The sequence below is a fragment of the Solanum verrucosum genome, unplaced genomic scaffold (assembly GCF_900185275.1).
Source record: "Solanum verrucosum unplaced genomic scaffold, falcon-dt-bn FXZP01000238.1, whole genome shotgun sequence".
Taxonomy (NCBI): domain Eukaryota; kingdom Viridiplantae; phylum Streptophyta; class Magnoliopsida; order Solanales; family Solanaceae; genus Solanum; species Solanum verrucosum.
This window is the reverse complement of record NW_026020630.1, coordinates 4,930,756-4,948,047: the sequence shown is the minus strand read 5'-3', so window position 1 is coordinate 4,948,047 and position 17,292 is coordinate 4,930,756. Positions and strand designations below refer to the sequence as shown.

The following is a 17,292-nucleotide window of genomic DNA, read 5'->3' as shown; positions in this document are numbered from 1 at the left end:
GGAGAAAAAAATAGGCAAGTGTATATGTAAGTGTGGAACCACACAGGTGATACAAACAGAGGCGTATCTAAGGGAGGGTCACCGGGTTCATGTGAACCCATGACCCCCTTTCGAGATCATATATAATAGTGTTATATTTTTTAAAAATATTGAAATATAGATGTGTGAACCCACACTTGAAGTATCACATAATGCGATTATGACTGGGTGCACCTCTCTCCGCGAGGTTAGAAATTTGAATTTTATATTTATCTTGTTTTATTTTCTTTCTAAAATTAGATAACACTTCTCTAAGTAGTAATTGCTATATATATATATATATATATATATATATATATATATATTAATTTAGACCTATAATTTTAAAATTTTAACGATTTGCAGTAGTAAAAACTTAAATGTCAAACCGATCAAATTTATATCATAGATCAACATTTTTATAACAGTGCACCCACCATCTCAAAATTCTGGATACGCCTCTGGATACAAACATGTTGACCGTCACATGCGTGGTTATCCACCCATATATATAAGTAGTATATATATAATATTATGAGACTGCTTTAGTTATGTCATTTTTCTCTTACATATTATATAAGAGAGAATTTGAGGCAAAAGCAAACATGTCTCTGTCGACATGCCTATTTAGATAAGGGCACTTTCGAAAAAAAATCTATTTATTTATTCTATTTCAATTTAATTAGTTTATAATTTTTTAAAAAAATCATGGAATCCATTTTAATTGCGCCTTTTGATTTTAAATTCATACTTTAATTTTTTTCTTCAAGAAATTAATAGATTTTTATTAATTATCGAATCGACATTACAAATTAAGAAATAATCATATCAGATTTGTCTCTATCTTAATTCACAACCTCATCTACCTATGACTCTAACAATATCTAGCGAAACTCTAAAAAGCAAGCTATAAATTACATATATGATAATACAACCTTATATTATCTTTAACTCTAATAATATATTAGTTTGCAGTGTGTGGTAGAGCTCCTTCATGCTCCTAGCCTTCTGTTGGAATACTATTTCGTATCTCTCAATCCATATAATATAGACAATTATAGCTAATTTAGCCTTCAACAAGCATCTCTTTACTTTAGTTTGTCTTTGGTTCGTAACTTTTCATGTAATGCCGGTCACAATATAGACACTTATTTAGATTCAGATGTATTATAACATGGTAGGTTTCTCCACACTGCATAAATATATATTATAATTTATTATAAAATAAAAATTTACTCAAAATTTATTAATATTAATAACACCTATCAATTATTTATTTTATACTTAATGAAATAATTTAATATCATTTAATTAACACCACTAAAAAATAAATTTGTGAATAAATATTGAACGCATGCACAACACTATAAATTTGCTTGATGATTTTTAAGCATATTTAAAATTATGTTAATATTAGATTAATATTTAATTTTTTTAATTTGTCTAGACTTTATATTTACTTAAAAATTTAATTTTAATTTTTCTTTTTTACTATGAAGTGTATTTCTTCCGAGTTTTTATTACTTAAAAAATATTACTAACCACGAATTTAAAGTGTAAAAATTAGTTACAGAAAGGCGCGAATGACCCAAAAAATTAAGTGGCTATTTAAGTCTTTTCCTCTCTCTAAAACCCCCAATTTCTTCTTCTTCTTAAACCCTGAAAAAATCGAAGTAAAGCTTTAACCTCCAAACAAAGCCATCAATGGATATTGAAGAAGATGCATCAATGGCCCGAAAATCCCGTCCCAGGAAACGTAATAAGCCCGAAGACGATTATGATTGTGGAATTAGCCCATCCGCTGAAGCTAGAAGGATAAAGTCAGTCATATTAGCAAATACTAAACCAAGTTTTTGTCTAAAACGGGGAATCGGAAGTTTACACAAAGATCGTCGGAGTTTACAGTCTGAACATCGGGGAAGACTTCGACATATGCTGAAAAAATTGATGCGGCAACATAAATATGCTGAGGCTAGTGGTGTATTGAGTGTTCTTCTTAAAGGAACAACAAAAGAAGCAGCCGTATTCAAAACTCGCACAAAGTTTATGGTACTAATCTATTCAATTTAATCTAATTACTTTATTTTATTTTTGTACTTCGTGTTTCTAGCTTAATTTGATCACTCAAATTTCACCTCAATTGGCAAATTGCACATCTAGAGAGCTCACGTTGGTTTCAGCTAGCAACTAAACACTCCAATTTGTCTCTATTGTGTCTCATGGACACACTAACCTGATGTGTAACATAAATTCTGGTAGTGCATAGATATCATGTTGTTAGTTGGAGTGTTCATAATGACACCGAGTAGACGAGTTAAGGTGTCTAGATGTGGCTACTCAAAGTTGGATTGTTTACTTGGCAGTTGTGCCCAAATTTGAGAGTCTGTTTATGTATTATGGCTTGTTTTTCTAAAAAAGTTTTATCCAACAAGAATAGTCATTTTTGATATGATTTCTAACGTTTTAGGCAGCTTTGGAGCTCATTGAGCATATAAAAGGTGACACCATCAGTTCAATGAGGATACGAAATATTTATGAACTTTGGATGAAGAAGCTTGGACCTATGAAAAACTGGCCCCTGAAGGTAACAATTTAAAAATATATAAAGTATTTGCTTATATGTTTGTTCATTAGTTCTGTATATCTCCAAGTTGCTCTTTTCATGTTTTCTGTAACATTTACTATTTTCCTGCAAAGTACCTTTTATATGCAATATGTTACTAGTAAATTTACGTCTTCATTAGCCCAAAAGAAGTTCTAAAGAACAAGATCTTCTTTTCGTGGAAATACTAAGGGGTCGTTTGGTGTGAAGGATAATACCAAATAGTCCTGGGATTAAATTATAGTGCCACTTAATTTATTGTTTGGTTGGCAAGTTCGAGATTACTTATCTGGGGATTAATAATTAGTACCGGGATAAGTTATCCCTCCCTTGGGTGGTATAGTAATTTTGGGATAACTTATCCCGAGATAAAATAAGAAATGACAAAAATGTCTCTCTAAACCTTTTTTATACATCACTTTTTACATTCATGAAGGACATTTTTGTAAACAAATAAATTGTTCCAAACACTCAATAAAAAATAATCTTATCATAGCTTATCCCATCAGAACTAATCTCATCATAATTTATCCCATCATAACTAATCCATCATAACTTGAATTCAAACCAAATGACTCCTAAGTCTATTGACTATTGTTGTTGTTGTTCATTAGCTTTTATTTTTTTGATAATGTGTTATTCATTTGCTTTGTACTTCTCCATGGTGCCTTTTTTCAAGTGTTCCCTATAACATTTACTATTTCCTTGTCAGGTACCCTTTATATGCAATGTATTAGTATATTTACTTTCAGTAACCCATAAATAGTTCTAAAGAACAAAATTTCCTTTTCCTTGAGATGCTAAGATTATTGACTTATTATTTTTGTTGTTAGATCGCAACATCAAACAAAAAGTCTGATTTTCTACATATTTTAGGAATATGTAGTTCAAGGCGGTTAAAATACTAGTGACCTAAATATATGGCCTCCGTAACGACATTTGATGAAGATGCGAGACATTGTATAGTTAAGAAAGCCTTGGAGCTTTACCACATCAAAAAAAAAAACCTTGGAGCTTTTCAGGACGCTGAGGGAAAAATTGCCATTGATTATCATGTTTATAAATGGATTTATGTCTTTGTATTATGTAGTGTAACTAAGTAAGTCACAAGGTTCTACTGATAATGAAGTTTGAGATTGAATTTGTATATCTGATGTTATTTGAACCACAATTTTGAGGAGTTGGATTAATTGTCACAAATTTGATGCTAAAGTTAGTATTCATTGATGTTTGGTACTCACTTTTAAAAACATTGCGTTTGTAAGTGATAGTGGTAAATCGGTGATGTCAGCATGATTTTGTGTTCCAAACTTTATGAAAGAGATAATCGGTTTCACCTTTGTGGTAGCTCATTGTGAAGTTTGAATTGTGGCAGGACCGTTTTGCTGTTCATTTGGAAAACATCCTTTTCTGTCTCAAACGCGGGAACACACAGGATGCACATCAGGGTGCCTTATCGTAAGTTCTTGGCATTTAATGATTAATGATTTATCTTTCTCATGTAGGTTGGCGAAAATCAATTGCCAATTAATGGAAGAAAGTTTTATTTGCTTTTTGCGAAAAGAACTGAAGCTATAAAAAAGGGTTCAGAGCGGTAATCTTTTTTATTGTGCTAAGTCCGACACTTTCTAATGGTGTCAATATTGTTAACTAAAGTATTGTACTGTTACCTGCAGAGTAAAGTGACATTTTCTTGGAGAGAGACTCCTAATTAACAATCAAAGTAATAAATCTGTTTGCAACTTTGTTTAAGAAGCTGCATCACTATTTGCTAATTGGTGTGATTTTCGTAAACTAAATCATTACAGTAGTGTGGTTAGCACTGCAAAGGAGCTGGATCTTTTAATATTTTGTGGTGCTTAATGTCATCAAAAGAGTAAGAGAATAATCCTGCCTGTACTCCACCCCCAGTTGTCACAGTTTATTGAAAAAAAAGAACTCACCTTCTCATAAAGAGTAGAATAATGGAGAACAAGGGTGACACATGGACAGGCCAGAATAATCCAATTAGTAGAAGTATGTACTAAGTCGCATGAAATAAGACGACTGTTTATGCGTTCAGGGTGCATCAAACTTGTTCCAGATTTTAGGATGACACCAATTATCATAATCGTATAAACTAAATGGTTTCTATAGAGTGGTGGTTAAACCGACCTTGTTGTAGGGGGTAGGTATTAGCCAGTCAAGAACGTCCACGTTCAAAGATGAATGTAGCAGAGATGATGATGCTCAGATGGATGTGTGGACCACTAGGAGAGATATGATTAGGAACAAAGTTATAGGGGGCAAGGTGGAAGTGGTCGTTGCCCCCGTGGCAGACAGGTTGTGGGAGGCAAGACTAAGATGGCTTGGGCATGTGAAGAGGAAGTGTGTGGATGTGCCACTGAGAATGTGTGAGAGGTTGGTGATAACATGAGTCAAGGTAGGAAGAGGTTGCGGTAACAGGAGTCGAGAGAGGTAGGGGTAGGCCGAAGAAAAACCTGAGGGAGGTGATTATACAGGAGCACAACTACAGCTTACTGAGAATATGATTCTAGATAGGAAGGTGGGGAGGTCGGGGATTAGGTTAGTAGGTAGCCGAGTGTTACCGCGCGTTGTTTCTTTTTCTTCTATAACATCAACAACGACAATATACCTAGTGTAATCCCACAAGTGGTTGGGGAGAGGAAGATGTACGCATACCTTACCTCATCACATCCTATCCTCTCCAAACTACACTTTGGCATTACACTATGTATGTTGTTGTATATAAACTAGATGGTGTTTCTTCGGGGGCTGAGGTTGATAATTGCTACTCTTGGAATTAGTAAACTGAATTTTAACCGTAGATACAAGGTAGAGGTAAAGTCTGCTTACATCCTACCCTCCCCAATTCCCACTTGTGGGATTACTCTGGGTATGTTGTTGTTGTTGCTGCGTATAAACTAGATGGTGTTTCTTCAGGGACGGGGGTTGATAATTGCTACTCTTGAAATTTGTAAAATGATACTTGTTTGATTTTTGAAAATGGTTGGCCTGACAAGTGTGGTTTGGATTGCCTAGCCATTACACTTCGGAAGATACAACCTACGCTTGTTATAAATTTCATCTGGATTTAGATGAATCAGAAATTTGCCTTTGCGAAACTTGGTGGATATGTTAATCTTAAATGTGTCCATGACAGGCTGATCAGGCAAAATTGAGAAATATCACGTTCTTCTGTTTATCCGAATGTCCAACTTTAAACCAAGTAAATATGAGTTGCATACTGATAATCCTCTCTGTGCTGTTACCAATGTTTAGTATAAAAATTTATTGGACAAAATTGTAGGCAATGATAATCTGTCAAATTTTGGTGGCAAAACTGGCTATGCAAAATCTTCTCTTTTAGGATGAATGCTCTATTGGAATGTACTTCTAGTATAGCATTTTTATATAACAACAACACACCCAGTGAAAACACACATGTGGGGTCTGGGGTAGCATTTTTGTATATGAAATTCCAAAGGCTTAATGTTACCTCCCCTGGCTGTGATTTGTATCAGGCTCATGCAGCAACGTGGTTTTGGTAGTGATCCAGTCTCTAATTTAGTTGTGGGCTTAGCCTTTTATCAGTTATGGTATTCTACTATCCCAAAGGAGTTGCAGTTGCAAGAGTTGGACAGATTTGATAGCACGGTGCAGTCAGAGACCTTTGAGGACAGAATATTTATGTCCATTTTAAATTCAGAGGGGCATGATGCTGTTGAAGGCCAAGAGACTAATTCTCCATTCCATTGTGATTCAAACACCTCTGTTAGGAACGATAAAGAGATCTTGGGAGTTGATGTGAGTCAACAGAGAGAAGTCTCCATGGTCAATGATGATAATGTGCCGGGAGAAACACAAAATGACAATTTTCAGCCACAAGACTTTTACTTGAATTCTGCTGAAAGAAGTGATCATGAAGGTTCTTCTATGGATCAGAGTGGTGATGTTCCCTATCATTCCATATTCTGCAATCATGGTGAGTGTTACTCATGGCTTAAAGATTTGTCTATGTTGCTGTATAGTCATATATGAATTCAAAAGAGTAGCAAATTTTCCTTTTACTTGCAGAAAACCCTAGAGCCTGGTTTATGGCAATTGGATTTGGACTTGAGGTACAATAAGTAGTATGGGCTGAAAAAACAAGTTCACTTCTCTTTTTCCCTTCTCTCTTATGAAGGGGTCAGACAAGACCCTTTATCTCCTTGTCTTAATTGAAGTTGGGGCTATTGGTGACTGAATATTGTTGATTTCAAGAATGAACATGTTCATCTATCATTTGAATAATTACCTTTAGTATGTACTGGTCATTCTATAATATGAATTTAGCCTCTAATTTTGCTTTGGATTTAGGTAAGTTACTAGTATTAGCGTAGGGTATACTTTAGCCAAAAAAAAAGTTTCATATAATTGCATAGGCATGTAGTTATAGCACGTATTGTCTGGGGCTTCTTTGGGCAATTTAAAATGAATGGCACTAGCATTCTTCCAAGAACTCTCCAGATGAGTGGGAGCAGCAGCAGCTGGCCAATGGCAACAGCAGCCAAGCTTCCCCTCATTTTGGTTTGTTGCAAAATCATACCTGCAAGGAACATGGGAAAAAAGTGTGGACTTCTTAAATTTTTAATACTTTTGATGGTGGAAAAATGGGCTTGGAGTATATGCTTCAGTTTTTTGAAGGGATGATGTGAAGATGAGGAAGTTACTACTTTAGGAGAGAGAACGTCCTCTTGGAATATTCTCAAAAGGATGAAACGGTAGTTGACATGAGGTGTATAGAATATTGAATTTCTAAGCCCTTCAATCCTTGTGAAGGTGGGTATTGTGCATTCAACTAGGTTCTGGTTCTGTTGAGGTCCAATTGAGATACATTATGTCCTTTATTTTTAGATAACTGCGGTATCCGGGCCAGCTTACGCGTAACTCGACTAATTCCACAAAATAACTGCCACCTCCCAGCTCCCAACAATAATATAATATATGTCATGTTCTTCATGCTGATTAGATTTAATCATGATATATTTCTTACTCTATTCAAATGTAGGTCTTCCACTGTGGTTATTGCCTTTACAATTGCCTTCCTCAACTGAAAATTTAGAGGATGATCTCAATAGGCATCGGACCCTGCGTAATGACCACTATAAGAATGCAATAAAGTATTTACGGCATGCTCTGCATTCGAGTCCACCAGTGCTGGAGGCTTTTCATCCTTTAATACAGGTAATTGCTTATGTCCAAGAAAGAATTCACACAGATTTTTTCAAATTGTATTTAGAACTGCTTTTTGTAGATGTGCTAGGAAGATCATGCATGTTCACATTATCCCCAGCTCTTGAAAGAGGACTCCGTAACCTCATATTGGTTGGTTACATGTATCTGTTTGTGTATCTCTATTTTCTGCATGCTGATCGTTGTGCTTCATCAAGTAAAACCAATAGAGGAGAACTCCTTTTTGTGAGAAACCTAACCCTAGGGCTCATAATGAGTCAAGTTGTTGAACACAGCTTGAGCTCGAAATTAAGCTGGTATATTAAACGCACCACCTCAAATTAGTTTCATCTCAAGTTGTTTGTGTTGAAGAATGTTAAAAATTATAATATTTATGAATGCTTTGTAAATATATACTTCAAGAATATCTTTGCAAATATTCCATCTTATTTATTCTATGCGGAGGCGGACCTACGTTGGATCTTGTGGGTACTCGAGCACCCATTACTTCCAAGTTGGAATCTAGATACTCTATTTACATTGACAATTTGTAGAAAAGGTTAAACTTCATCAGTTAGCATCGACAGACACATGTCACTGAGTGCTTCAGTTGAATGGCGGGAGAAATGTTGACCAAATCCTCCGCGACACAAGTTTGATTCTCATTTTCTACAATTTTTTCTTATTCTGATGATGTTCATTTTCTTTTTCCTTTTATTTTCTGAAACTGGTAATGTTGTTATTTTCTTATTTGTCTTCCTTTCCTTTTTACTCTCTTTTTGCCATTTCTACTTTCCATCCATTTTCCAGAAATACATTCGCTTCCAGAACAAAAAACTCTAGTTCTTTTTACTTCCCCTCCTAAAAAAACTTCATCTTCCTCCAAAACAGAAGGAATTCTTTTTTTTGTTCTCACTTATAAAAGCTCTTACTTTGATGTTCATTTTCTATTTCCGTTTATTTTCTTATTTGTTTACATTTCCTTTTATTCTCTCTTTTCCATTTGTACTTTCTATCCATTCTCCAGGACACCCTTATAATTTTCTTTTTCTCATATGACTTTTCAGATTAGCATCTTATGTGTAACTTTTTTGTTTATTAATTGTGTAATTAAAATCAAAATATTCAATCTAAGGCTAATCTCACACTGAATATTTTTGGAAATAAATCTAGTAAGCAATGGATGCTATTATTCATTGTTTGAATAATATGAAAGTGTCTAGAATAATTGTGAATAGAATGACAATTTTAAATGAATATTTATTATAGTTTTACTTGTTAAATAATTTTACCTTCAATATTCAAATAGTTGTGCACTTATATTTGATGGTTGTAGCAACTGTATGTTAATTGTAATGGAGCACCCATTACTTCAAAATCATAGGTCCGCCATTGATTCTATCAGGTGTTGAGTGATATATTTAAGTTAATATATAATATGCTTTTCATGTACTTGAAAGTTAATATCTTAGCAGATGCTGCTGCTCGGGGATCAGGTAAAGGAGGCTCTTGATGAGGTGGAAAAATTTACTCCATACTCCAACACATCATTTCAGTTGAGGTAGCTGTTTCTTCCTTATGAAAAAAGTTGAATATAAACCTAAAAGATAATAACCATGATGAGTTTTGAACTTCTCTGATAAAACAGTGTTGGTTACTAGTATATCAAGATTTTTGATGTGAAGGGAATGATCAAAGATTGAAGTGACAGACTGCTTATAGATGTTGCCACTTAAATTTTTCTTCCCTATTTACTAGCGATCTTTTATGGAATGATAACCTTTTAGTTTCTCTTAACTAACGCTAATATCTATATCTATCAAGTGAAGCTCCAATTCTTAAATCAAGATGCATTTGACACAGTATTTACATGAAAAGATATGATTCCAATGCTAACTTTATCTGTATCAATATCAAGCCCCCAATTCTTAAAAGAATTTAACTGGAAATTCGTGTATTGATCATTTGTGACAGATCTCTGTCCTGGTAACACTTTCAATGGTTATGTTCAAAAGGTCGGTATGCCTCATGTTTAGTTCTTTTTTATCTAAGTTGCCCGGACTCGGGTGTGGGTGTCTGATACGGGTGTGGATCTAGAGGTCAGATCCTTTATGATCATTTTAAAATTCGAGGGTACGAATCCAGGTAAGTATACGGGTGTAAGGATTCGGTTAAAAATAATTTAAATATCTAAAATTAGAGTTATATTCTAAATTATGAGACATTATGTGGAAAGCTTACAAGGTATTCCGAGCAGAATCTCAAAAAGGAGATAAAAAGGAAAGGACTGACATAGAAATTTCTATATACAAGCTATATTCCATTTTCTTCAATTCCACCTAGTGTTTGTTTTGATAACAGAAATCATAGGTATCTATCCAAAATTTACAAGAGATTGTTCAGTAACATGTGACAATTTTCCGTAATGAGTTTCTTGGCATGTCATTAGTTGAGTGCTTGCTGTACAACCGATCATTATTTCTTTTTCTCCGGTCTTACTCACTACGTCTAATTTCTTCTGGTTTCTTTGTTCTTTATCATGTGACATGCAGGTTGAAAGCTACTATCTTGGAGCATTTTGACAGCAGTAACTGTGTCAAACTTTCAGCAATCCATGAGGAAAATTTGGAGAAGGATCCTACATGTAGCCACTCATTGGGGAGACTCATCAGCTTGCATAGAAGGGGTACATCCTAACCTGAAAAATCATTTTATTCACTTCATCCTGAAGAGAAGAGAGAGACAAAATCTTAGTACTTCCTCAAGGTTCGCATCACTCCGAAGTATTGTCTTAAGGACATGCAAGAAATAATGTTCAATAATTGGCTTAAACAAAACTATCTATTTTGTCAAGAAATGAATCTTGTCTAATTCAACTCCAAAAGCGAGCTCTTGACTCATGAGGTGGCCATTTTAGGAAAAAGCAATCCATTATCTCAACCAATGGGGACCACTTGAACATAACCTCACACATCCAAGCTTGGACATTTGGAGCGTTATGTGGGCTCAATATTGGATAAACCACGAATAAGGATGAACTTGATCTTGATATTGAACCTTGGACGTAAATCTACCCCAAAAGCTAAATCATGAAATGTGAAGTGTCCAAGACCGTATAAGGAGACAACGCAACCCATTCCTCCCTAACCAATGTGGATGCTTAACCTTCTAAAATTCTAAATTACTACAACATACCCAGGGAAATCCCAATAAGTGAGGTTTGGAGATGGTAGAGTGTACGTTGACCTTATCACTACCTCATGGAGATAGAGAGGTTGTTTCCGAAAGACCCTCGGCTCAAGTCTATCAAATCCAAGTAGAGGGAGAAGAATACAATGAAGAAAGCATAGTCATTAATAAGAAAAGTAGTGTCAAGTCTACAAGAAAGGAATACTACCAAACTCAAAATAGTGTGATAATCGAAAACACAATAAACCACATGTGGCAAGAACTATAAGAGTATGACTAGTACTACGACTAATATCCCTCTACCCTAATACACGGCCTCCACTCCTTCCTATCTAGAGTCATGTCCTCGGTAATATGAAGTTGCGCCATGTCCAGCCTAATCACCTTTCCCAGTATTTCTTCGGCCTACTCTTACCCCTGTGTGTGCCCTCTACAACCAGCCCCTTGCACCTCCTCATTGGGGCTTCAACACACTTTCTCTGCACATGTTCAAACCATCTCAATCTTGCTTCCCTCATCTTGTCCGCCACAAAAGCCACTCCCACCTTCTATCAGATAACTTCATTCCTAATCTTATCGCTTCAAGTATGCCCTCACATGCATCTCAACATCCGCATCTTCGTAACATACATCTTCTGCACATCTGAGTTCTTGCTTGGGATTTCCATTTAGATACCTCAATTAATGACATGGCTTCTGTCGAACACATGATGTTTATGAAAACTACAAAGATATTGTACCATGGCCTAACTCAACCCCAAAAGCTAGCTCATTTGGGGGAGGTTTGTCCAAGTCCATATAAGGAGACCAATTTCTCATCCCTCTACCGATGTGGGACTTCTTAACGCTTCTCCGCACGCCCAGACCCCAACTGGAGCGTGGACACTTATAAATGGAGGCCTAACATCGGTGAACAACAAATTGGGATGGGCTTGGCTCTGATATCATGTTAAATTAGGTCTTAGGTCTTAGGTCTAACTTACACCCCAAAAGCTAGGTCGAATGGAGGAGGATTGCCCAAGCCTTATAAGAAATGTTAAATTAGGTCTTGGGCGTAACTTAGACCCCAAAAACTAGCTCGAAGGGAGGAGGATTGCCCAAGCCTTATAAGGAGTCCATCCACCTCATTAACCACCAATGTGAGACTTTTGTCATTCTTTAACACCCATCTCACGTCCAGTGCTTAGCATTTGGTGCGTGGGCAATTTTTTATTTTGGGGGCCCCAACATTGGGTGAGATGGATTCTGCTTAGATACCATGAAAAGATATAGTACATGGGCCTAACTCAACCCCAAAAACTAGCTCATTGTGGGGGGAGGTTTGTCCAAGTCCATCTAAGGAGACCAATTTCTCATCTCTCTACCGATGTGGGACTTCTTAAGACTATGCCTATTAAGCACGATGCCTTGACATGGCACAATGTGTATTTCACAGTTTTCAAATGGCTCATTTAGTTTTGTTTTTTCATTCCTTTTTTTTGTTGCTCTTCTAGTTTTTCCTCTCTTTCTCAAGACTTTTTCTTGTCTTTTTGGATCATTGGTCTTTCTTTTCCCTTTTTTGGGGGGATCAAAAAGCTTTTTACTTTTTCTTTTGATTATTTGTGATCAAAATCGAAGCGTCTTTGTTTTATTGCTGTATCTTCCAAAGGCTCTTGCTCAGACGGGCTTGGGGGTGGCAAATGTAGCAGCCTTGCCTCCTCATTGGAGATGTTGGATCCAAGATTCGAACCCTGGTCAACCATATAAACAGGAGCTATTGCTACAAGGTTGCCTTCACAGTCCCAACTCTTAAGACAAAGCAAAACAGGAAATTTGAAGTTAGAGGCAACGTATTCCTCTTATTGATGTACCCCCTGGAGAACTGAACAATCTGCATTGGAATTACAAAAAAGCAAAAATATGTATATACCAGTGAGTTCCAGATCTCAAAATAGAAGAAAACTAGCTTAGCTTATTTACTGAAAATTCTTAGGATCTATGCTTGCAAGATACTACCCTAGTTTTAGATTTGTTGATTTTAGGAGATGCAACAACATACCCAACATAGTCCCACAGAGTGGAGTCTGGGGAGGGTGAAGTGTACGCAAACCTTACCCCTTTCCTTGAGAGAGTAGAGAAGTTGTTTCCGATAGACCCTCGGCTCGAGAACAGGCTTGAAAGATGAGCAAGTGTAAAAAAGCAATGATGAAAATAATGAAGAAAGAAAAGTACTGACAATAAAATAGTATAGATAATCAAAATAAATGAAACAACAATTGTAATAAAATCGAAGGATAAGATAATGCCAACAGAAAATTAATAATACTAGTAAGAAAACAGTCTAGAACCCCCAAATGATACCTTATTTTTGCAATTAATGCATTAATCATTGTATATTGAGTTTTTTTTCCCGGGTTTCCCTTGGCCTTGGTTTATATTAACATCAGGAGATTATAGCACTGAAAAGAAAGTCCCATTTTGTGGGACTGCCCCAAATGATACCTTAGTTTTGCAATTGATGCATTATGCATTGTATATTGAGTTTTTTTCTGTTTTTCCTCGGGCTTGGTGTATACCATCATCAGGAGAGTATAGCACTGAAAAGCTGATGGAAATGATAGCTTTGCATTTAGATGCTACTTATGCAAAATGTGACACATGGAAGGAGTTGGCTTGTTGTTTCCTGAGGCTTTCTCAATGTGAAGAAGATTGCATGTCTGTGTGCTCCAACGGTGAAGATAGTGAGAAGCATAAATTCTCATTTTGGAATAGTCAGATTCCAAAAATATTTAGTGATTATGAGTCTAGCAAGTCATGGAGGCTCCGTTGCAGATGGTGGCTGACTCGTCACTTCAGCCAGAATATACTCACTTCAGATATTGCTTCAGGTACAACATTTCTTTCTTTTTAGCATGCAACTAAGTTCACTTGTTTACCACAACAAAGGTCCAAATACTAAATACTAAAGCTTTGTGGGCTTGATCTTGGTTTGAGGTGATTAAGGTTTGTATATTAGCTGTTTGGTTTGATCCCCCACCACATCTTGCCCCATAGCGTTTGATGTGTAGCAGTTTTATTGTGTTTGTTTATGCTCAACTTTCTAGCAGGAAAATAATCTGTTCACAAATTTCTGAAGAACCTGATCCACCTTGAATTATATTTGCCTGAAAACAGTTGTGTGGAAAACTGCATGGATCCTAACAAAAAACTGTTTGCTGATCCAGCTTCTAAGTTTTTCTAGTTTCTTAAAACCAATATATATGATGCAAAAGTCAAGAATTGGCTTTAATAGTTAGTACTAGTATAGATGTACAAGAGTTAAAATTCAAATTATTAAAAAATTCATGTGGTTCCAAGACATAATACTGCATTGTTAATAGTGTCAGGTCTTAGACAAATTAGAAACCGACTTTGATTGATATTAGGTTCTTGTTTTCTCCGTTTTCTTGCATATCTATGGATGGATACTTTGGCAAGATGCCTGCATCCAAGGCCCCAAATATGGGTGTGGGCCATTTTGAGGGGGTGAAAAAACATCCTTGTTCTCCGAGTCTTTACACTTGCAGAAGTTCAGTTTTCTCTTTCCCATACCATGTGATCGGGAGGTCACGGGTTCGAGCTGTGGAAACAGCCTCTTGCAGAAATGCAGAGTAAGACTGTGTACAATAGACCCTTGTGATCCATCCCTTCCCCCAACCCCGCACGTAGCGGGAGCTTAGTTCACCGGGTTGCCTTCTTTAAGTTCAGTTTTCCACCTGTGATGACCAAACTCTCTCTTGTATATATTAGATTAGAAATGCCACATGCAGCAGGGATATCTCCAACTTCACCCAGACTAACATTTGGTTTCCTCTGCCTCTTGCAATTAAGTTTTGAGTCTAGTTAAATGTACAAGTTAGACAGAAGAAGACAGAATGCCAAAAGATTACAACTTTTACACCAATCCTTACAAAATGAGAAATTTCAAAGCAACCTACTGAACAAACACAGTATTTCAGGGGAAAAAAGAATCTAAGCTATGAAAACACCACAACAGATCCGTTTTTTAGAAAATTTTAAATACAGGGTTAGGGAAATGGAAATGGAAATGGGAAGGGGATTACAAGGTGGGGAATCAAACTCTCACCAACATGGTGAAAGTTCAGGTAGTAAGTCAACCAACTGAACTACTAATATTCCTCACCCAAACCTATTTCATTGAGGAAGAGAAAACATATTCAAATGTCAGAAACAACATGGAGAAAAACTCATTCTTGAGAATCCACTGATGAACAAAATACTTTTACATACTCTTTACTTTTAAATTAATCTTATCTTGATTTTAAGTCTATTTACTGAAGTGAAGACATGTTTACTTTAAAGTAAGGCTCATTACTTTGTAACGGTTGTTCGTCATCTTAGATGCTCTTTTTTAGGTATTTTGCTAATATATATAGGAGTATTATTCAATCTTTGTATTCCAGCAAATGTTTTATATTTTAATACTCTGATTTGCCTGTTGATGGCAGGTGATTGGGAACTGCTGACTTACAAGGCCGCCGTGGCATGTTACCTTTATGGGCGAGAATTTAAGTATGTTGTGAAGGTTAGTGCGTGTTTGGAAGGAGAGCCAATTAACAAGAATTTGTATTCCATATTGCACATGCATGCCAACAGTTGTACTGGATTTTACTTCAACGTAAAGAAATAAGGGATCGTTTGGTTTGACTACCAAGTTATGCTAGGATTAGTTATGTTGGGATTAATTTTGGTTGCTTGTTTGGCTTGTCATATTCAAACTTATATTCATTACATAATTTCTAAGAATAAGTTGTTTGTTTACAAAAACACCCTTCACCTTATTTAGATTTTCTGTTTTTTACATTTTCTATGTAGGTTTTAGTTATTCGTTCTTATAAATGAAAATTTTCATCTTATTTAACTTAAATATTTTTGGGTGTGCATTTCCATGATTGTGCTATGTGATTTTAAGATTATAATTTCATCATATTTAACTTAAAAATAAAACTTTCATCTTGTTTAGCTTAAAAATATTTTTCATATTCTTTAGCTTAAAAATAAGATGGTAGAGTATCCATCTTATATTCACTGTCAACTAGTATCACAATTGCCGTTGCCACCATTTCTGGTCGCCGGTAACTTCTATTATCAATCACCTCCATCACTATCACCAACTACCGTCAACATCATCCATCAACCATCACAAATTACACAATGGTCAACCAACATCGCCAAATATGAACACCAATCATCTCCACCATTATAACTGTTACCAAATGATATCACCACTAATTGCCACAATTGTGCTAATCACTACAACATCAACCATCTCCACCTTCATAACTATCAATATATCTATTAGACATACATTATCAAATAGCACCTCTTAATGAGAGATATGAACAAGAAGTTTCGAGAAAACTAGTGTTTTTTGAATTATATGAAGCCAATTGAATCTATGGGTATTAAGCTAGGGGAGTGAATAGGATTAGATACCCCAATAGTCCTAGTTATAAACGATGGATACTAAGTGTTGTGCGTATCAAATCTATGAAGTCAAAGACTTCAACTGCTGCTTGACTGCTCGACTTGGCTATTGAAGAAGTTCTTTACCTTTAGGCACCAGGAGTAGGTAAAAAAAGACGATTTTTTCTTAAACTGACACGTATTGAAGTGTTTTTCTTGCATATTCTTGATAAACTGGTGTTTGTTCACTAGTGGACATAATCTATTCGATTATATCTTTAAATGGTTCCTTTTTTTTAATCAAATAATGATCTAATTACTATTTTACTTGAATTGTATATTCAATATGTTTAAAAATAAATGTATACATATTTAAATGCTAAATAAATAAATAATCTTAATTATTCAATATTACACATCTAAATACAACAGGTTAATTATTCAAATTCAAATGCCTTAATCGTAAAAAAAAATGGAGCTTAAGTTCACATGACTAATAGTCTAATACAATAAAGTTGGGGTGGGGAAAAAGGATTCATAAGGATGTGATTGCCAAAGACAAGGGCGCCTTTGCACCCACATGTTCACTAACTACCGATGTTGCACCTTAATTAATGTATACCCGCCGACCTTAAGTCAAACCCCAAACAATCCCTTAAATTCTCTTTAAATGTCATGTTTATTTGTTTATATATATAGCTATAAAATAAAAGGTGTAATTATATGTTTGAGTATTCTTTTATTTTTATTAAAAAGTAAATATAAGAAAATAATATTCTTTTAAATAATAAATTTTAATGTGCGAGAAATATACGAGTATACAA

At 35.4% G+C, this 17,292-nt stretch overlaps 1 protein-coding gene across 1 annotated transcript; it reads left to right on the top strand.

Annotated features, from left to right (window-relative positions):
- Positions 1-1,633: 1,633 nt before the first annotated feature.
- LOC125811515 (uncharacterized) lies at positions 1,634-15,692 on the top strand. Its single transcript, XM_049491021.1, has 9 exons — positions 1,634-2,067; positions 2,486-2,602; positions 3,996-4,078; positions 6,145-6,605; positions 7,671-7,846; positions 9,310-9,395; positions 10,387-10,520; positions 13,588-13,890; positions 15,511-15,692. Exons 1-9 carry the CDS (start codon positions 1,723-1,725, stop codon positions 15,690-15,692), a joined length of 1,887 nt encoding a protein of 628 aa, XP_049346978.1. The 5' UTR covers positions 1,634-1,722.
- The last annotated feature ends 1,600 nt before the right edge of the window (positions 15,693-17,292 follow it).